The sequence below is a fragment of the Alosa alosa genome, chromosome 18 (genome assembly GCF_017589495.1).
Source record: "Alosa alosa isolate M-15738 ecotype Scorff River chromosome 18, AALO_Geno_1.1, whole genome shotgun sequence".
Lineage (NCBI taxonomy): Eukaryota > Metazoa > Chordata > Actinopteri > Clupeiformes > Clupeidae > Alosa > Alosa alosa.
In genome coordinates this window covers 30,153,497-30,175,533 of record NC_063206.1, presented here as the reverse complement: position 1 = coordinate 30,175,533, position 22,037 = coordinate 30,153,497, and the positions used below count along the sequence as shown (strand labels likewise).

At 38.7% G+C, this 22,037-nt stretch overlaps 1 protein-coding gene across 1 annotated transcript; it reads left to right on the top strand.

Moving 5' to 3' along the window:
- Nucleotides 1-130: 130 nt before the first annotated feature.
- On the top strand, nucleotides 131-5,459 carry wnt8b (wingless-type MMTV integration site family, member 8b). Its single transcript, XM_048269914.1, has 6 exons — nucleotides 131-298; nucleotides 858-891; nucleotides 1,717-1,855; nucleotides 2,614-2,739; nucleotides 2,984-3,126; nucleotides 4,292-5,459. Exons 1-6 carry the CDS (start codon nucleotides 228-230, stop codon nucleotides 4,853-4,855), a joined length of 1,077 nt encoding a protein of 358 aa, XP_048125871.1. The 5' UTR covers nucleotides 131-227; the 3' UTR covers nucleotides 4,856-5,459.
- Nucleotides 5,460-22,037: the final 16,578 nt, after the last annotated feature.

Genomic DNA, 22,037 nt, shown 5'->3' with positions numbered 1-22,037 from the left:
TCAAACTCTCCGTGCTATAATAGACCTGATTGGCTGAAGGAGTAAGACGGGGAAAATCTTTAATTAAGCAGATAATCTCTTGTTGGGATGAGAGCAGCTCCATTTCAGAAACCCCCCTGGTTCCCACATGAACCCCTTAGCGTCCTGAGATCTGCATGTAGGTATATACCCTCTAGCAGAGCGCTCGGGTTTACAGCACATAGAATTCTAATTCTCTAAATCTCAGGATGCTTATGCATTTAGAAGTCTACTACTACATTTTCATTTTGATGACTCACGTGAGGTCCTGCTGCTCCTGGTAAGTAGCCTATAAAAATGATGTTCTGTCTGATTTTATTGTTTCTTTACGTCACGATTTTACAGTAGGTTTCATTGAAATACTCGGCCTGTGATTGTTCAAGCAGTCGATGATTTGATGAAATCTCAATGGCGGTATGTTTTTATATTAGGATACTTAAATCATTATGTGCTGACAAATGATGCAACATTGTTGTTTTTATTGTAAGGATGACTGCCATGTTGAGTATACAATGAATCAAATTTAGCTTGCTGTTATTTTACTCAAATGCTAATTTACAGAACAACCTGTTTATAAAATGTGTGTGTTTTGCCTTTTCTGTCATTTGTCCCTCTTTTCTTGTATAAGTAAGAAAGTTTTCTGTTGTTTTAATCAGATCAGAATGTTTACATATTTGTGTGACTATCTCTAAACTGGGAGCTATACATTTGACAAGAAGTTAAAAGGGCTATATGTAAGATAATTCATTATGAAAAAAACTAAGATGTTTTGCATCACTGTTGCTGTCTGAGGATGGGTGAGAAACATTTTTGAGTTAATGGGCTGCTCTGTTTTCCAGGTCAGTGAATAATTTCCTGATGACTGGCCCAAAGGTAAGCCAACTTTTCTTTTGATCTTCCCTGCTGATCTCTATCTAAAGTACATCCTTCAGACTGCGTCACTCCTTTGAATTTATATATGATATCTTTTGAGCTTGATCCTCATCCACAAAACAGAGCAGAAGTATCTGAAGTCATGTCCTGAACCTCACCCACCAAACCCCCATTTGTCCAAACTATAAACCCCAACATTCTTATTCATTCACTGCGGAATGTAAATCAGATTCTGGTTTGAAAATGCGGGACCATTTCTCTAGGGATTGGGCCAGACAGGGTCCTCTTCCTTAAACATACTTGAAATCATTCACTCTATTGCGTTCTGAGTTGTAGAATGGCAGGCTAAGACTCCTCTGGTGGGTGGTCATCATTAGCAAGCCAGACACCAGTGAATGAGGTTGAGGTTCAATCTATCCAAGGCCACTTGAGACATATTAGGATATATCTCTCAGAGTGAACAAGCAACCTGTCACTCAAGATGAAGTAGAACTCTTGATATTTGGAAAAGAATCAGTATGAGGAATCAAAATCCTTCTTAAAGAATTATGATCTAAATGTTTATGTGTAGTAAATGTGTACCATTGAAACAAACCGTTTGGTAATCAGGAAAGCAAAATATTGAATAATGAAAATTAAAGTGAAAATTCTGATGTTCGTTTTGTTTGACCAAACATCCATTGTTTTTGTGGCCTACATAGACACTCTCTTCTTTTGTGTTTACATGTGTTTATTCTTTAAAGAAATGGCAACAAACAGTATCTCTAACAAGATGTTGCTCAGCTAAAGGGCTCTTGTAACCCTTGTGATTGTTCACCCTTTCAGGCCTATCTCATCTACTCCAGCAGTGTTGCTGCAGGGGCTCAGAGTGGGATTGAGGAGTGCAAGTATCAATTTGCCTGGGAGCGCTGGAACTGTCCAGAGAGAGCTCTTCAGCTGTCCACTCACAGTGGCCTCAGGAGTGGTGAGAAAAGAGCAAGCAAACACATGCTCTTCCATTAATATGGACCTAAGCTTTGCATGCAGGATTAGCATGCCATTGCTTCACTCAGTTTATTGCCCAAACTGACGGCCGCATCTCAGGGATACCTTTTATTCAAAGTTTAAATTGCTGAGAAGTAGGGAAGGCATTTTGTCACATCTGGTGGGAAATTATTTTGTAAAAATTATTTTGCAATTTGAATGGCCAGCATCTTAAGATTCAAAGAAAATTGTAATTATAGCGTAGTTTGTTTAAGTGTATTTGCTGTGGTCTGAACAAATGTAACAAAGCTCAGTTAATCCAATCATAAATGCAAAAGAAACTAATACTGTTTACAGACAACACCAGAACAAGATTATTCAGTCTTTTGAATATTGCTGGTTAATTCCCTTAGGACAAAGAGAAACCAGGACTAGGAAGGGATATCAGAGAGGCGTGGAAGGTGAAATAGACGCCTCGTCAGAAGATAAGGGGTTTAGGTCAAAGGGCTGCCTCAGGCTCCTTTCAGAGGGCATTCCTGGAGTGCCACAGAGGGCAAAGTGAAGCTGTCACAGTCCAGAGCTGACCTGCTGTCTAATTGTGCTCTTTCCCATCAGCTGCACCTTTTGCTATTGGTCTCTTAATTCAGGTTAACTGCAGTGCAACTGGAACAATGCAAATGGTCCATGATGCAATGATATAGAATAATATAATTGCATGATTTTGGCCGTGTGCTTTAACACTGAAAATTCTTTTCACAGCAAACAGGGAGACAGCGTTTGTCCATGCTATAAGTTCAGCAGGTGTGATGTACACCCTTACACGCAACTGTAGCCTTGGGGACTTTGACAACTGCGGCTGTGATGACACAAGAAATGGTCAACGAGGTAAGGAAGTTAATCACCATTCTGCATGGGAAAGGTGTACTCAAAATTTAGCCTACCAACTTAACAGCGAAACCTAGAAGGCTATTCTTGATTAGGTTTCTCATTATTTTATCATCTCTTAAAAACTAAATTCCTAAATGAGCGACAAATTATTTGCGGCTGTTTTGTTTCCATTGGTGTAGTCTAAGAAGCAGATTAAATAAAAATCTAAACCAGGATCTTTGTGTCCTCCGTTGACTTGCAGGGGGCCAGGGTTGGCTGTGGGGAGGTTGCAGTGATAATGTTGGCTTTGGAGAGGCGATCTCCAAACAGTTTGTTGACGCCTTGGAGACAGGGCAAGATGCACGAGCAGCAATGAATCTACACAACAATGAAGCTGGACGCAGGGTAATGTTTTCATATTTTAAAAAAAAAAACCCTCCAACTCTTCAGGGAACAGAGAGAAGGTAGGCTCTCTAAAATAGCTTCATAGGCTGATCTGAAGTCTGGAGAGCTGATTTGAAAGGAAGGCGCGTAATAAGTAGTTGTGAAAACTTAGTTAGAGGTGGAGCCATAGACTTAGGAATCTCACTTGGCCACCAACAGAATGTATAGTGTCCTTTGAATCATTATTTTTTCTTTTCTGAATTATATCCTACCACCCAAGAGTTTTATTCAGTCTGTTATAAGCAAGGTGCCACTCGTCCAAATCACAGTGTGTGCGCTGTACCAGAAGGGTCTATTTACAGATCCTGAATGTCTTTTATGATGAGACCTCAACTCAAGACTCTTGGGATCAGTGGTGCAAGCTTAATTAGAAGACCTAAGGGGCCACACATAGCAAAGCTTCTGTATAATGTTGTTCCCAAACAAGTGTTTAGTTTTATTCTTGCAATAAGGTTCTTACATTTATTTTGGCCTTTGTTTCACTTGAGAAACCCAGGGGATCATGGCTATGCAGCTGAAGTGGTCTTTGTTTTTGCTGCCGGCACTGCCTCCTCAGTTTTTGTCAGATCCCCATGGCACCTGGAGCATCATTGTAACAGAAAAAATAGCAGAAAGAGACCCTTTTTTATTTCCTCTTCAATGGAATTTCAATTGGGTCCACTCCTAACAGAAAACATGTTGACAATGGTTATACTAAATAAATACACCCCTTTCCACAGCAGAACAATCAGACTCAATGTGAATCCTTGATACTTACTCACCTTCAGTGAAAATGCTTTAGTCTGAGAAAAGAAATGTCCTTTTTCAAGTGACAGCTGCTTATAACGACCAAAGTCAGGATATATTGAGTGCACACAAAAGCTGATGAACAGGAGAATTGAACCTTGAACTTGGCCCTCTTTCACACGTTGAATTCATCCTCTTTTCCAGCTTCAAGCCATACACTCAGTTGGAAGCTGTCTTTGTAAAGCAGAATGCATACAACTGAAAATCAAACATTGACATAAAAGCAGTGAAGAGAATGCAAAATAGTAGTTCACATAGATTTTATACCTATGTTTAGTGGAATCATGAGAATAGAAATGCATTTGCCTTTTTTAATACGAAAAATGTTTTGTTCGACCAGGCTGTTAAAGGTACCATGCAGAAGACATGTAAATGCCATGGAGTTTCTGGGAGCTGCACCACCCAGACGTGCTGGCTGCAGCTCCCTGAGTTCAAGGAGGTGGGAAACTATCTGAAGGAGAAGTATCAGAAAGCCCTGAAGGTAGACCTGCTCAGAGGGGCCGGCAACAGTGCAGCCAGCCGCAGGGCTATCGCTGAGACCTTCAGCTCCATCTCCCGCAAAGAGCTGGTCCACCTGGAGGACTCACCTGACTACTGCCTGGAGAACAAGACCTTAGGCCTGCCAGGCACGGAAGGGCGCGAGTGCATCAAAAAGGGTAAGAACCTGAGCAAGTGGGAGAAGCGCAGCTGCAAGCGGCTGTGTGGAGAGTGTGGCCTGGCGGTGGAGGAGCGCAGGGCGGAGATGGTGTCCAGCTGCAACTGCAAGTTCCACTGGTGCTGCGCTGTCAAATGCGAGCAGTGCCGCAAGACTGTCACCAAATACTACTGCGTGAAGAAGGGAAAGAAGGCCAAGAGTGAGAGCAGCAGCCAAAGGAAAAGTCTCAGGCTCAGAAAAACCCACTAAGAAGAGCAAGTCGACAGCTTCTGAGGTTTTCATACAAACACTCCATTTTGTTTCCTCTAAGATAGTATCCCTCATATATTTCACAAAAACTGTAAAAACAAAATATGGGAAAGAGTGTAAACTAAAGGGTATGTTGAAGTTTTGTCAAAAGAAAATGACTGAAAGAGATTATGTGGAAATAAGCCTTAGATATATTGGAAAGCTTTGCATAAATAAAAGAAGCATTGCAAATAATAGTTGTTTATAGGTACAATAATCTGAATATATTTAAATACTATTTTTGTACTTTTCTACATGACCCCATTTGTATATGTTTACCATTTGAAATGTGGGAACACTTCTAAAAATGTGGGAATTCTCCCTCTATAAGATGACACAAATAAACAAACTATGGACTAGACAAATCAAAATCCATTCATGTTTCCATTTCCAAAATTGGCATTTGTGTAATACACAGCAATCAGAGCCTCCAGTCAATGTGACAGAGACCCATCTGGGGCCACAGGGGAGAGAAGTGAGTTGCACGTCCCTCTACAGTCTGTATTTAAATGTAAATAAAATGAAGCACTTTGTTAATTTATTGCACAGTCTGTAATAGTTTACTTTGTTTCACTCATTTCCAGTCCTTTAAAACACAAGATCATCAATACAAAACAATTTAATAAACCTGTTATACAATATTATTTCTGGAGTTATTAAGAATTATCCGCATGCTAATTATGTTCATTTTTACTCATTTTTTAACTGAATTAGTCAATCTGTCTAATGAGTGAATTGACGGTGAACTCACTTAATTGCTGAACACTTTATAGGGCAGAAACTTTACAGTTTCGGAATTAAATGAAAGGAATAAATGTGTTTCAAAGCAAGTTGAACATATGTATACAGAAGATCATCTGTGTAATCTGCATAAAATAATTTCTGCATTGTTCATTTTAGTATCAGATAACCCTGGGGCAAAGACACAATTAGGGGAGAAATGTTTAATTATAGTCTTCCTTTTTCACACCTTTCTCATTTTCACCCTTACAAATTCCTTCTTTTTATGTCATTGTAATCTTTAAAGAACTCTCAATGCCTTGGCTCTTGCTTGCTTCTTTACTGTTTAATACTGGTTTAATTAACTCTGTCGAGACAGAGGGAAAACATGAACCTAGTTGCCCTCTAATCAGCCTGCCTCTAATTTTGTATGCTAATCTTCTTTTTCACTCTACCATCATGGGAAAAGAAAAAAAAATGTTGGGAAAACTTGGTGTTGCCTGCACAGGGCTTCCTGTGGCTGTTTTATTCCTGGCCCACCTATTTGGCTCTTTTCACTCTTCTAGGGCTTCCTTTGCTCGATTTAACAATGAATGCCGAGCTAATCAGCTCCCTCGGAAATGCGCTGCTGCTGGAGAAGCTAATCCCCCTCTCCTCCTCTTTCAATGGGCTGTCGTCTTCAAAAGGACTTTGGGAAAAGGCTTTGCATGGATTCACACTGTTCCCTGAATAGAAGTTAGTTCAAGTATTGTACCAAAACAAGTGGGTATTATAAACAAATACTTGCCAGCAACCAGCCCACCTGTAAAAAGTGCCAACCCTACAGTAGCACATGGCAACAAAAACGGAGGCCCTCCAAATGTGATGCAACCTCAAAGAGATTAAAGGCCCATTGAGTTTGGGCCAGTTCATTTCTCCACCACCTTTTTTATCAGAAAGTGTCAAGGAAGCCCCTCATTGACATCTTATTTAAAAAATAATGATCAAAATCAAAACCTCCCCTTGACACTACATCCGTGACCCTAGGTTGAGAGCCAGTCAAAACAGTACCACTGTTATTCCAGGTTAAACAATGTTTCAATTAAACAGATACAAGATAGAGATATCTACATCTGAAAGTTGTTGCAGTTGTCAAAACTATTAACAATAAAGTCAAAGGCCAAAAGATACAAATAATTTAATCAAAACACTAAACACACTGTTGTGTGCATAATTTGTTGTCAAAATGATATATAAATATGTTCATTCCACAGTATTATGCATATTTCACAGTATATTCAAAGTCAGCTGTGGAGAAATCAGGTATTCAATTAACAAGCATGCATTACATTTATATTTAATAAAGGTTAAGATCTCAACTGAAAGAATTCTGTGAGCTTTGGATTTGAACAAATGCTCTCTCAGGGATGTGTGGAAAATGACTCTGAACCTGTTCATGAGTAAAACTTTCACTGAAGAGACTTGCGACATGTGACCTTCGACCTTGTGGCTAAACTTCTGTGTCTTCTGCGTCCAGACTGAAGAAAGGTCATTAATAGAAGGTTGGCCTTGCCATTTGCAATTTGCACTCGGGCATGAGGCAGAGGTGACGGAACGAGGTGACACTAGATGAAGAGTATAGAAGATTAAGAAAATGCATGTTCAAGAAGGCCTGTCTCGTCTGCTGTTTCGGTGTTCTAAAGTCTCAGAATATGTTGATAGCAGTCAAGACAAACTGATCTCTAAAGAATGACAAAAAATCATGTCCCAAAAAGAGTGAGCTTCACACTATACATCACTTTGGGCTAAGATTTCACTCCCCAGACATCTTTACATCCTCTCAGAAATGGATGTTGGTTTGTATTAATTTGGTTTGTTTTTTGAAAGGCCCGAACCGGTACCCAGTATCTGGCCCTTAACATTATGGAAAATATTTTAATCGAAAAATGAAGCAGCCATTTTCTGAGAATATGTTTAAGATTTATTCATTGATCCAATAATTTGTGTAGCTTTTATATTGTAGCTATTCGTAGACACCAGTAGGCCATTGAGCAGAGGGCCAGATGTGAAAGCTTCACATTACTGAATATAGAAATCAATGTATCCCAACAGTTATGAACAGCAATAAAAAATAATACAAATAATAATTTACGAGAATGTCAACATATTGGTTGTTAACATTTAGTGTGTGTGTGTGTGTGTGTGTGTGTGTTTGCAATGACGTGCCTCACTTTTAGCCTCGCCAGATCACCATAGTAATTTATGCTGCAACTTTAATGTCAATGGCACCAAAAGTATACATTGGTAATCCTCTGAGATGCCTCTCTAGCAGGGGCATCATGCAAGCCAGAATTGTGGAAGGGGAAGCATGGGGTTGTGGGGTATGATGGATATTAAGTGTTGAATAAAGTTGGGGTTACGTCTGCTTATACAATTGTTAAGTTTGTAAAAACTGGCACCAAAATACATCACATGCTAAGAGAGATCAGACAGAGTGGCTATCTCATGGAATATACACGCTTCTAGACAACAACTGTTACGTCAGAGGCTGATATTTTCATCTGCATCTTAACCTAGATATTAAATAGAATTCAGTCTTCTGCTAAAAACGACCTTATCAGCTTAATATAATTAAATATATTATATAAATATATATTAAAGCTGCCATAATATTCAAACAGCTGTGGGTCACTGGCCAGCCAGGTTTTTTTTACTTTGAGGTACAGTATAATCTATTATGGGATAATAGGAATTCACAGGGGTGTCGGACTGGGGGTAAAACCAGTACTGATTACTAGGGCCCCAAGGGGAGGGAGGTCTGGAATATATTTTGTTATATTTATTATGGGGGCCCATCAGGACTGCCTATGCTCAGGGCCCAGGATCTTGTGCTATGCCCCTGGGAATACATTCTTTAGGCATCTTATGATGATGTGTAGTATACTACTGTATCAGTGCACTACAAGGGTATGTGTACAAATTACATAAATTGAGCCATAGCAAGTATATGGATGGGACTTCTGCCAGAACCCCACTAAACCCTGTCCATCCAACTGGAGATTGAGTCTGGGTTGACTGGGGTGGTAGTGTAAAGTGGCTTTCACCAAGGCGTTGAAACGTGCACAACTGGTGAAAGATTAAACAGCACGGGATCTCTATACACATGCATCATACTCACATGCTTACTTGGGATGGCAAACCTGGAGAATCTCTCACCACCTTACAAAGTACCTCTTGCCTGCAGTTTATCCTAGTGGAACTGAAGGAAGTAACTCCAGGCTGGTAGTCCTGTGTCCAGTAAGCCAACCATCACCACTCCCCTTAATCTTACAGTACCCTTAAGGCACTGTCCTAAAGAATAGGACACTTACTGGGCTTTGCTTTGAAGGTTACCCCCTTCCAGCATGTGTAACTGCAAATAAGGGGGGTGCTAATTTACCATGACATTAGAGGTAATTGCTATGAGTTAGACAAAGAGGGTGGTTGGTTTGGACAACTTGTTTGTTCTTTCATTCTCACACTTTTGCAGCAGATACTGTAGTCAGATAATACTACTCTGGGAACTAGACCTAGGAGCACCAGTAACACTTCAATACTTAGTAAGCTTGGTTGTTTTACTGTAGCTGTCTCAGCAACATGACTTTGAATATCACACAAACTTGAAACTGGTTGATAAAACTTCAGTATCAAATGCTGGGTTGGAAACAACCCAAATTGGGTTATTCCTAGCCCAGGTACCTGGGTCATTATTGGACAGACCTCGGGTTGGGTTAAAATAACACAATCAATTGGGTTGGTGACTTTATTGGGTGTTCTGTTTTTTTGCTTATGGATTTCCAAAAACATATTTCTTAATTTTACTTATGTACATCAAGGTGAAATAGGGCTGGAAAAAATCAGCTAAAATAGACATAGGAGAATACATTATATTAATTTTGATATTTTTTATTGATTGCCACAAATGGGCTACAGTACAAAAGTAAAAAAAAACACTGTTTCATTTCATTCAAACACTGTTTCACTGTTTCATTTCATTTTGAACAACAATTTTACTAAAATCTAAAAAACATTTGACAAAAAACTCAAAAAAATATATATAAAAAAAATTAACTAGCAATGCTCATACAGTAGTGTACTGACAACAGTAGAGAGAACTTGTCCAAAATACCTATGCATCCTGCAGGAGCTTATCTGGGAAATCTTTGACCTAAAATAAAAAATATAGGTGTTAACAAAAATACAATGGATGAAATGTGCCTTGTGAAATGAAACAGGCAGCCAGCTACTCTAGTGACTACTCTCTCTCTCAGCCTCTAGCCTACCATAACACAGAGTAAAAAGTATAGACACATGAAACACATCATACACTAAAATATGTCTTACTTTGTGGGATCCTGTGTGGAATGTCTGGACGGGATAGATGGAACACTTGAAACACAAAGATTAAAAAGGTTAAAACAAAGATTAATGATTCTTTTAGGTAATCAGTGTCAGATCATATCGGATTCAGTCAGAATGACGTATGAATGAGGGCAGCCTTTTTGCACTCTGCACAGCCTAGCCTACGAGAGAGATAGAGAGAGAGAGAGAGAGAGAGAGAGAGAGAGAGAGAGAGACTTTTCTTCCTACCCAAATTAAAACCGAAACAGGCAGCCAGCTACTCTAGTGACTACCAAGTGGAATCTCTATCAGCCTAGTAGTAGAAACATTGTCTTTAATATAAAGATACCTGCTAGCTAGCCACCATGCTCTTGGGTCAAACTAACTTGACTGTATGTAGTTTTAGACTAAGACAGCTAGTTTGATTGCAGGAGAACAGACTAGACCAGTGGTCTCCAACATGGTGCCCGTGGTGGGTATAGATTGGGTACAAATTGTAAACAAAATTATTAATTGCACAAAAAGATTGTTTTGTTTTCTTTTTTGTTAAAAAATTAGATTTGATTCCCCATGCAAACTTTGAAATGAACAAACTGAACAAAAATGTTGGTAGTGTTGCATATCATATATGATATTAAAGTATTGAAGAATCAGATGAAAATACAGTTCCTTAATGTATAAAACTTATAGGCCTACACAATATTGATAATTTAAAAGTTAAAATCACATAGGCCTATTATTTAGGAGGACTACCCTCGCAAAAAAAGGGGTGAGGGTATGTTTGTTTTAAATGAGTATGGAGAAAACCCTCCATATGATTTCGGGTCTTCAGGTAGCCCTCATTCCCAAAAAGGTTGGAGACCCCTGGACTAGACTGTACTAGCCTGGCTAGCGCCACCACTTCTCAAAGAGACGTGGTCTGGGAACCAAACGTTCATTTTCTCGTATTTGAAAAAAATGCCCAGATCCGTTTATTGGGTGCCACGGATGTCTATCAAATGCGTCTGTGCATAGCTCATCATCGTCTTGCTTTCCCACCTGTTCTGTGATTGGTTCCCTATCTCAGGCGAAAATTTGCTCCATGGTCTCCAGGCTGCCTTAGCAGCGTGAATCAAATCGCGCGCAAGGCAGCATGGGAACACCCAGGCTAAGACTGTACAGGTCATGTAACCAAAATGAGTGTCTGAGTGACACAGCTTTAATTGCTTACAAAGTTGCTTTACAGACTCTGTTCTGTGTCTGCGTGTTAATTAACTTACATTCAGGAGAGCTCATCACTGGTCTCTTGTTGCCAATCATCTTGTACTTTTATACATGATTGCATCAAATCACTAGCGCAATTTTAAAAACACTACGTTAAGTCCAAACCCTTTCATTTTAGTAAACTATGTGTACACGAACAATGTTCTCAATGCTCGAGTTCATGTGTAGAGACACTGATAATACTTCGATCAAAGTTTCAAGTTGTGTCAAGCCTTCTTAGTGTTTTAAAAATAGCGATTTTGACACGATCATGTATCAAAATAGTAGTGCATTCAAAAGGCCACCCCACCCGAAAACGACAACTTATAGAAGCTTAACAGTCATAATAACTTATGGAAAGTCACAACAGCAGAGAACGCTATAATTTACAGCTGGAAGTAGCACTGCTTGGACTGTGGAAAGGACTGCATGGGCAATATTGAAAGAGATATTGGTCAGGTCATGACTATGGAAGTATTTCACTGTTATGTAACTGCTAAGCACATTTGCATACAGCAATTGCAATCAGATTCTTGATTCTTATATACAAAGGAGGGGTATTAAACTCATTGTGCTGTAGATAGGGACTCCCCATGTCAAAAACAACCAAGTCTATGTTGTGCAACATAAAAAAAGTTCACTATATTTACAGTAATTTAATTGAACATGGCATGTTGATTAGCATGTCTCCACCGTCTATAACCTTGTATGTCAGGGGATGAAACTGACCTTAACCTTTGACCCCATGGCCCTGAGTCCCTAAGTTCATTGTATAGACAATAAATGTACTAGAGTTAATGAAGATCCATCAGTCTGCTTTGGAGATATGAACCAAATACTGCATGTGAGTGCATTTGTGTGCCCAGAGGAAAGAAAATGTTAAAATGAGAGCTCCTCTCTTTCTCAATTGTTTCTCCTAGACAATATGAGATCACAGTGATATAAAAATGAGATTATTGCTTTTGTCTCCCGCTTCTCAGGTTTGTCTCTGGAGCAAAAGAGTTAAGTTATCTCAGTGTAGACTCCCTTTAATATACAAATGAGATCTCATCAATATTTTAAATAATGCTCAGTGTTGTCTAATTTATACATCTCATATTTTACTCAGGCTGATCCACCAGAGAGCTCTCTCTGTAAACTCATGCAATTCTCATTTCAGTTTGGTAAATCTCAGATTAGGCTCCATCAGTTCTGTAAACGAGATCTCTTCACAAGCTTGAACCGTTCTCATTCTAGTCATCTCAGTTTAGTCCTTTTTTGATTTACAAAAGAGATCTCAGCAAAGGCTTATACAATACTCAGACTTGCTCAATTTATATATCTCATATTTTACTCAGGCTTATCCATCAGAGAGCTCTTTATGAACTAATGTAATGCCTATCCAGACCTATTTGTTTTATAAATTAGTCTGATCTGTAAGAGCTCTAGCTGTTGTACAACAATTCTCAAATGATTTTCATTGGCTTATTTGTTTTAATTGCACATATTTTCAAGTTCACATTTGCAAACAGTAGGCCTAACCATGTGATGTGACCACCACACATGAAGATGCTCTGACAGACCTCTGAAGTTCGCCTACAAAAAAGCTACCATCTATACCCATATAAGGAGATCACCTGTTAAATTCTCGCGCAGGGAGACGACGAAATCGGAGAAGCAGACGTTTTCCTGAACGCACTTTTGTCCTCAACCTTTGAGTAGATATTATAATCAATGGTACGTGAAGGCGGCACAATTTGATTTTTGCTACCCCAGAGCTAACTTGCGACTTTAGAGTTAGAGAAATCAAGTTAGACTCCAGAGGTCTATGATGGTAGGATGTGACAAACTCCCGTGCAGAAGACTCCTACCAGAAAATGCAGTCTAGATTTGGCGCCCAGTGAAACCAAGTGAAACGGTGTGTGGGTATGAAGGGTTGTGCAGAACTTGCCACCACGAAAAACTCAGAGAAGGTACATTAACATTTTGGTAATTTGCTAACGTTCTTGCATATTGTTAGACTCGATATATCATTGAACAACCTGACGAAGCAGCACATAAAGTTAGCTAGCTAGTTAATGTTAGCTACTTGTAAGTTACATCACTGGCTGTGCCGCTTGTATATAAAGCTAACTTTAGACAATTTAACGTTGCTAGCTTACTTTGCCTTATACAGCTAGTCTGTATGTTTTGAATGGTGTTAAGCCATGCTGTAGCCAAAATGCACGGAATTTTAAAATGTCTTTGGGATGTCAGTCAAGATGACGAAGCTAACGTTAGTGCCACTGGTTTAAACTGGTTCCAGCTCAATTCCACTGAAAAGAGGCCGGCAGCTTCTTAAAACATTGGAAGACTACGCTTAGACCATCAGATCAAATTGCTGAACAAACAGCGCACCAAAAATGGTAAGTATATTTTTCCCCACAATATGTTCTCACTTTTGTTTAACCTGCTATAAATTACAGCATATTGTAACAGGAGTAAAAGGGCATTCTTGTAACCCAGGTAAACTAGGAAGTAGCGTTGCTGCGGTCGAGGGATCGAGAAATAGGCAAGTCAGCATCTGCAGTCATGAATAACTTACCAGTCAACATTTCTTTTGCAATTAATAGAATCTGTAGCATGCAAATCAAACCAGCTATTAGCCTAACTGAAATAAAACCATGATATATCTAGGTATGGTGAAGGGTATGTGATGTGGGGCTATCTATCTATCTTTTAATGACAAAGGCCAAGGGAACTTTATCAGGATGCAGAGGATCCTGAGTCCATTCAATAACTGGCCTTTAAAAATAAAAATCTGCCTGCCTCTATGGGATTTTAACATGGGGGGGTTCCTTACTTATGCCCCCTGTATTTTAAGGAATAACATTTATTAATTTACGATACCTGGTTCATTCACAAAGAATATTGGTGTGTTTAAAGGTTGGATTTTTTTCTCATTTTTTAATTGAGGCATTAAGATCAATTTCCAACAGATGATTTATTGTATTCCTCTGGTTGTCTTAACTTATGCACAGTTGATGGTTTTTATACATCAATAAATAGTTCATGTAGACTGTCACACAATGGTAAGTGGAACATTGGCCACAGCTTGTAACAACTTTGTGTAACTTGGGAATTACAACAGAAAGGAACACGTTTCAGCTAATCAAAATCAATGACTGAAACTGTCAGTTTCAGAGCTATTATTACCACACTGATAGATTGATTTTGCTTTTTATTTGCAGCCTACGTTATGCACTGTGGAACGCTCTGCGGATGGATAGCTGGGGAATCCGCAAAGGTCAAGAAGGCTTTTGTTACGAGGGCTGGAGGTTCCAAAACATCCATGAAGCTGGGGTAATTTTCTCTTATTTTAAATTATTTCCAATTGTGGTGAGCATTATTGGTGGGCTTTTTATAAAGGGTAGGCCTCTATTGCACTAAGATTATTCAACCTTTATACAGTTAACATCAAACTGTGTAGCTACGAAAGCTACAAAATCACATTGTCATAGAAATGATAGAGGCGAAATTTCCACTAGGTTTTATGAAGATATTTTACAGATGGGCTGAACATGCATCAAAAGTAAAAAAAATGACATGGCCAAAATGATTAACTCACCAACAATATTTGTTGTATGGTGTATACCAGGGATCACCAAATGGCGGATCAGATCCGACCGACCGTGACGTGATCCTTTCCGACCCAGACCATAATAGCCTAATTTAGATTTTCACGTAAGATTTCAAAGCTGCGCTAAATGTTTTGTTGATTAGGATAACAGCATTTACTTCAGGAGCTTCAGGAACCATCATTTCGCTTTGCTGCTACTCAGCCAGTGAAATCTGTGAATTCTGATAAAGTCGAGTCAGTGAGTAAAGTAGCCTACTATGGGGAAGAGACTGATAGCCTGAAACGAAATGCGAGAGAGGAGACGGACGAAACAATCAGATGGATATCTAAGTTAACGATAAGTAAGTTATTTTCAAATCATCGATTGCTCAAAGAGGAGGAAGCTAGACAGCGAGAACAGAGCTTTATATAACGATATCGGGGGGCAATACCACGCAAAACTGTCACGTCCGTAACGCCAACTAGGCTAAATATGGATGTGACAGTTTTGGCAGAATTGCCCTGACCTCTTCTATTCTGAGACAGGCGATTTTAAAAGCCAATTTGAAGCACCTCTACTAGACAAAGCATATTGAGCAAGCATAGGGTAGGCTAGGCCCATTCAACAGTGAACTGAGACCACAGAATATTTTACGATTTAAGAAGGCAATATGATTGATCCACCACAATCTAGTTAAGCCGACATGCATTCACTGCCCAACAACGATGTTCCTGGGTTTCCAGGATTTCGGGTCAACATAAAAAACTAAAAAAAATTAAATTAAACTTGTTGATTAATGGGTTCAAGGAACCAGCCTTGTCTCAGCTCAAATTTTATTTTAAGTTCACGTTAAGATCTTTAAAATAGCCAAGGCTACTCAGTTTTTCTCCCCAATCACTCTTATCTTGCCTTATTTCTCCTCATTTCGAATGTTGCCTTTTAGGCTACTTATTTTATTTCACATTAAACATTAGGCCTAGGCCTACAATCTTCTTGAATTTCCCCTTGGGGATCAATAAAGTATCTATCTATCTATCTATCTACAACTAGGCTCCATCCATTCATCCTAATATTATATATACACAGTGGCGATTCTAGACATTTTTCAACAAGGGTGGCACTAGTAAGGCACTGATTCAAGGGTGGCATGAGGCAAAACATCCAGATAAACAGAAACAGGCTCAAGATGTGAAATTAGCACAAATACATTAGGGAAACCAGATGCAAACACCATACTCATAAATTGAAGGACAAAAAAACACAAATACCTTACTCTCACATAAAATGTCTTTGTATTTGAATAAAATTGAAAACAAACTAATTAAAGTTAATTATCTAAGTTGTCTGTCACTGGGCTATGCTGTTCTAAAACAAATTCCATCATGGGGACATTAAAATATAATTAATTTTATTATATTACTGTAAATGAAGATATACAAAATATACTCATCCAAGACATTTCCCCCACTCTATGGCCATCTATTTTTGTAGCTGTTACAATAATTTGACCTGCTTTTTTTATCTATTTGTTTATTTTCTCAAGAAACTTGAGGTTGGTATGAAGGAGTGTATTGTGTATGTGAGCAATTTCATCTTCCTGAATCTCAATATTATGATCACAACAAGTCTGGGCAAATTATTAATTACATTTTCACGAGGGGTAACTTGTTGCAGGGCAACCATAACCGGTTCCATGTCTTCCGATTAGATCAGTGGTTCTTAACTGGTGGGTCGGGACCCAAAAGTAGGTCGCGGAACCATTCTGGGTGGGTCGCGGAGCTTGTGGTTAAAAAAAAAAAGAAGAAATCGCCCATTTCAAATAGACTTAAATTGAGACAAAATGGTGCAGAATCCACAGTGTGCGATGTTCACAATTGCTGGAACATGAGTGAAAATACCTCATAATAAAGTACACCTGTCAAAGACAGACCTGTCAAGTACTTTAAGGTGACACCAGGAGTTGGAGACTTCACAAATGTAATGCCAAACAGCATGTTCCAAACAAATAGGCCTACAGGCACTTCGCCTTTCTTAGCATGTAGCTCACCAAATATGTTGTCTTGAAAGCTATAAAAAAAAAATATATATATATATATATATCTTCATGAACATGGGAAATTGTGGGTCCCAAAGCCAGACCATGTTAAGAACCACTGGATTAGATGATTAATCATCAGTTTCTTGAGAACTTTAAAGTTCTCAAGAAACTTGAGGATTAATATGAAGGAGTGTATTGTGGATGTGTGCAAACATTGTGCCATGTTGCACATGGTGCAACTTCTTGCAGGGCAAACCACATAACCCGGTTCCATGTGTTTGAATTGGATGACTTCCATGTGTTTGAATTGGATGACTAAAGTTCTCAAGAAACTTATCTCCCTGAATCTCAATATTCTGATCACAACAACTCTGGGCAAATTACAAGTCAGCACCAGTGCTGCATTTATTGTTTTGCACTTTTATAATCACATCACCAAAAGTAGGTTATTGGTTTTACCAAAATAATTTGGCACTATTTTTAAACTACAAACCTATAAAGTATTTTGATACAAAATATGATGCCATTTTTTTCCAACTAAATAAAAATAAAAATGACAACATACTATTTTGTGTTTTACATACATGTATCAGACATACTGCCTATCCCTGGCTGTTGGCTGAAGCAACTCAAGCTAGGTAGTACTGATTGTTTTGTGTTTGTTTTGTGTTTATGTTAGTTTTGATCCAATTTGACAGCTTTGCTATGTTGCCCACCCAAAATTTCTACCAGCCCACCCAAATATAGTAGCCTAGCCTAGGTTAGAACCAGCCCTGCCCTGCATGGAGACATATTTTACGATAATAATGGAGAAAATGTTAGCAAAACTTTTAGGTTTTTTGTTAATGGAATCTCCGACCCTCATTCATCTATTTGCGCAACAACCCACATTCTGCCTTCAATCCAGCGAGACAATTGAAATAAATGTTTTTTTTTTTTTTAAAGCTGTCATCGTCATAGGCACGATATTTAGGCTACCTCTGTTAAGCCTACACAAAGTTAAAGTATTATTAAGGAGTATTTCCTGATCGGGAAACCTTTTAGATGCGCCAGGCCAATAAAGGCAAGTGTGTTTGCCACTTACATTTCTGACGTCTGACACCTCACACTGCTGCAAGTGCATCAAGAAAGGTCCCGCCTTACACCATGTTAATGGCCAATCGTAGACTAGGATTTGGGGTGGCACCTGGGGTGGCCAATCGAATCTCAAGGGTGGCCTGTGCCACCCGAGCCACCCTCTGGCTCCCGCCCCTGTATATATATTATACATACATACATATACATAGCCTAAACATTATGATGCTCCGGACCTTTGCTTGAGGAAATTTTCCCAATAACGACCTCGCTGAAGATTAATTGAATACCCCTGGTGTATACTGTATTTTCTGTATTTTGTTTTTGTTCTTGACAATTGTCAGTGTCTCTTGAGTGATCAGAGCTAAATGTTTTGTGCTAATTTAGATGTAATATTGAGTCATTGTCTTTGATTTACCGGATTGACCCTAAAGCACTCCTTGTTTACAAATCACTTAAAGGACAAATCCGGTATGAATTGATCCATAGCTCTTGTTGGAAATCACTGTGTGCTGTTCATAGGAAAAAAAAATGTGGCACAAATTCTGAGTTATGGACAGGGAAGTATAGCCCAGAACCGTATAGAAGTACTTTTGGTATTCCTGACATAATGCAGGGTAGCCAGCGGTGTCTTAAAAGTCTTTAAACGGTCTTAAATGTCATGTTCCTTAATTAAGGTCTGAAAAAAGTCTTAAATTCCGTTGCCAAAGTCTTAATTTTTTTAAAACGAAGGTGTTCAATTTTAATTATACTAGCCTGCAAGCAAGGTGAAATGGGGGAAAAAACTAGCCTGGCGGGCCATCCTATATCATTGAAATGTATAGTCTGGATTCGAGCCATTCACCTCGCTTAATCCAAGGGGCGGGCAGAGAATTGTCTTTCAAACTGCCTAGGCATGCAATAGGCCAGCGTTACGACCATATCCGTATCCGGTCGGCAAAACGGCAAATACATCCTTCGAAAGGAATGACTTAAGTGCATTGTGTTGCTCAACTTTCAAAGAAAAGCACAAGTCCAACTCCTCCAAAGTTGACGCCAACGCCGATTCAAACAACCGCTCTTCGTTTGCCATAGCCACCTTCCTTGTTGTTCACTGTCGCAGGACTGTCGCCATCCTGTTAAGCCCGCCTTAAGACTCTCTAACAAAATAGAGCGCTGTGATTGGATGATGCCCACGGCGTCAGCCAATAGAAATCCCTATGGTTTGATACTAGACGTACAGGCTGAGCAAATTAATTTGCCGCTACTAGGGTGCGTCTAGATTTCTAGGCTAGGAAAAAAACAACAACAATGTGAAAATTCAACAGGGGGTTGATTAACGTCAGAGATCGTCTAATTTAGTGTTGCACGGTGCACCGATACAACAAAAGTGTCGCAATAGCTATTAGCAGTTGTCACAATACCTAATTTTATTAGTATCAATACTTTTAAGAATGACCGTGTTCTTGTTTGTGTGCACAAGGCATGCTTCTACTGCCTCCTCCCCAAGCCTGTGGCTGTGCGTCTTTTCTCCTCACACACATATGCGCAGCTGTCGTGCCATAAACAGCGAGACATGGCTGCTAGTTTAGCTTAAGTGATTCTGTTGTAACACATAATAATAGGCTAATATCAAGTTGATTTGCTCACTTGCACCTCTCAACTTTGTGTTGCTAGGCTATGAGATGTACGTAGGTCTACTATTGGGTTTAATGTCATTTAGAAATAGGCAGCGCAACCTTTGCAAACTTTTACATCTGGAGAGAGCTCCTTGCTAACTAATTCTTCTAGCTCAGGTCATGTATGTCATTAAGTAATTAGTGCTAAAATCATTATTGAACATGATCCCTTCTATGAACTTGATAGTTTTTTTATTTACATTTATTTTATCTAATGACAGACAACAATGAATTGCATCCACATATCCTTATGCATTATGTGCAACTATTATTCACTAGCCTAAAACCGTGAGACTGAAGGCTACAGTAATTACTCAATGTTATTTCTTAAATTGACAAACACTCAATTACACCTAGGCCTACACACCACATTCAAATTTGCCTAGGTGTAATAGTTTAAAAATAAATATTAAGTATTCAAATGACTAAATATGTTTAGCAATTAAGCAGATTAATAGTAATTATGCAGATTAAAAAATACTATACATTAACTGTACACTTTATATGAATTCGAAGGTATAAGAAATAGAAACATATGAAATAAGCCATAATTTTCCGTGTGCGTGGAAAGAGTCAAGCAGAATGTAGGATGCCCACTGGTGTGAATGATAACACTATATTCAATATTACTGATGATGTCAAGGTGGTCTGGGCCCCCAAATCAAATACATTTTTTAAGAATTATCGAAGAAGTATCGAAATCGCAATTCTTGATGTGGTATTGGTATCGAAACAATAATTTTGGTATCGTGGCAACTACACTAGTCTAATTTCTTAGGATATCATAAACAATACTTTGGGTTTTCGCACCGGCAGCAATGAATCAACATAATCAGTCGAAAGGAGAGGACAGCACATCATGGGGAAGTGTTGTTTTAATTGTCATTATGGATTTGATCTGGTGTTTTACAACCTCATAATGGGTGTGATGTAGGTCTTAATTTTCATGTAAGTGGTCTTAAAAAAAAGTCTTATTTGGGGTGGTCAAACCTGGGGAAACCCTGTAATGGAAAGAAGATACCGAAGGCTTTTTTTGCCATATTGAATCAGCTTTACTTTCTTGTCCATAACTTGTCTAGGTTATGACACATTTTATTGTTCTTTGTCCTTTGGACAGTGCCTGGTGAGCTCGAACAACAAGGCTTTAAATCAGTTTACACCAGATTTGCCCTTCAATGAGACTGTGTGACATGTTCCAGCAATACTCATCACTTAAGCCTCACTGATCACAGGAGAAATGTTCCTGTTGAAACCCACTATCAGAACTAAACAAGGCAACGCTGCATTTAGTTGTTATGCGTTCTGACTATGGAGCCAGCTCCCAGATGACAAAAAAAAATTGCCCAAATTACTTTTTTTTATCAGGACTCTGAACTAAACTATTTTCAGATGCCCATTTTTTTTTACACTGAATAGGCTTAGTCCAACCAAAACAAGGTTTTGCCTAGTGGTAAGCTGGATAGGGGTTAATCCTAGCCTGACAATACAGTTTACTAGATGAGGTGAGGGAATTCAACAAACTTGTTTAAGCTTGACAAATATATCAATACAATCTGTTTTTCAATTGGGCAACATATAGCAAATGTGAGTGGTAGCTATCACATCCCCCATTCTGTGTTTAAGTGATTAATAAGGTGTGTCTGATCTTTGTGCTGTATCAAAATTCCCACAGTTATGAAAGCAGACGGTCAAACAAATGTCTTACTTTGTATTTTTGAGTGGCTCACAAACTAACAATGTTCTATTTTCTGCTCTTCTCTCCCTCCTCCCTTTGGTTGATTCCACCACCAGGATAAAAGACGCAGATTGACCAGCCCACGCTTTCATTCACCATTGTAAACAGTATGGCACGCTTTGGCACAAGTTCAGTTTGTTTATGTTATTGTTTATTAGTTCATTTCTCCATGTTGTATGATTTATAGATAGACTTAAATTGTCATTGTGCAGTTGGTGTACAATGCAATTTGCTTGTGCAGCTTTTAAAAATAATACTCACATACACACTCACACGCAATTTGCTTGTGCAGCTTTTAAAAATAATACTCACATACACACTCACACACACAAAAATAAAAAATAAGAATACACAATTTTTAAAAAGAACATATCAAGGCATTAACATGCTTCCATTGCTTGAAGTCCATTTTAAAGTGCAACTGTGCAAGCTCCCATTGCTTAAAGTCCATTTTTAAAGTACAACTGTTTTGCTTTGTTTTATAAAATAAAAGTTTGAAATGCTATGGAGTGCCCTATTTTTTGACGCTCAAACTGATATCTCAATTGTAACTCCTACTTCTCAACAGTTTATCATTGCAATGTCTCCTCATTTGATCTATTATTTCTCCTAAGGAGAAACAAGTTGTAAATGAGACTACACTCAAACATAAGAGATCTCCCGTATTTCTCCTGCTTCTCAAACTAATATCTCTTATGTGACTCCATCTGCTCTATTATTTCTCCTAAGGAGAAACAAG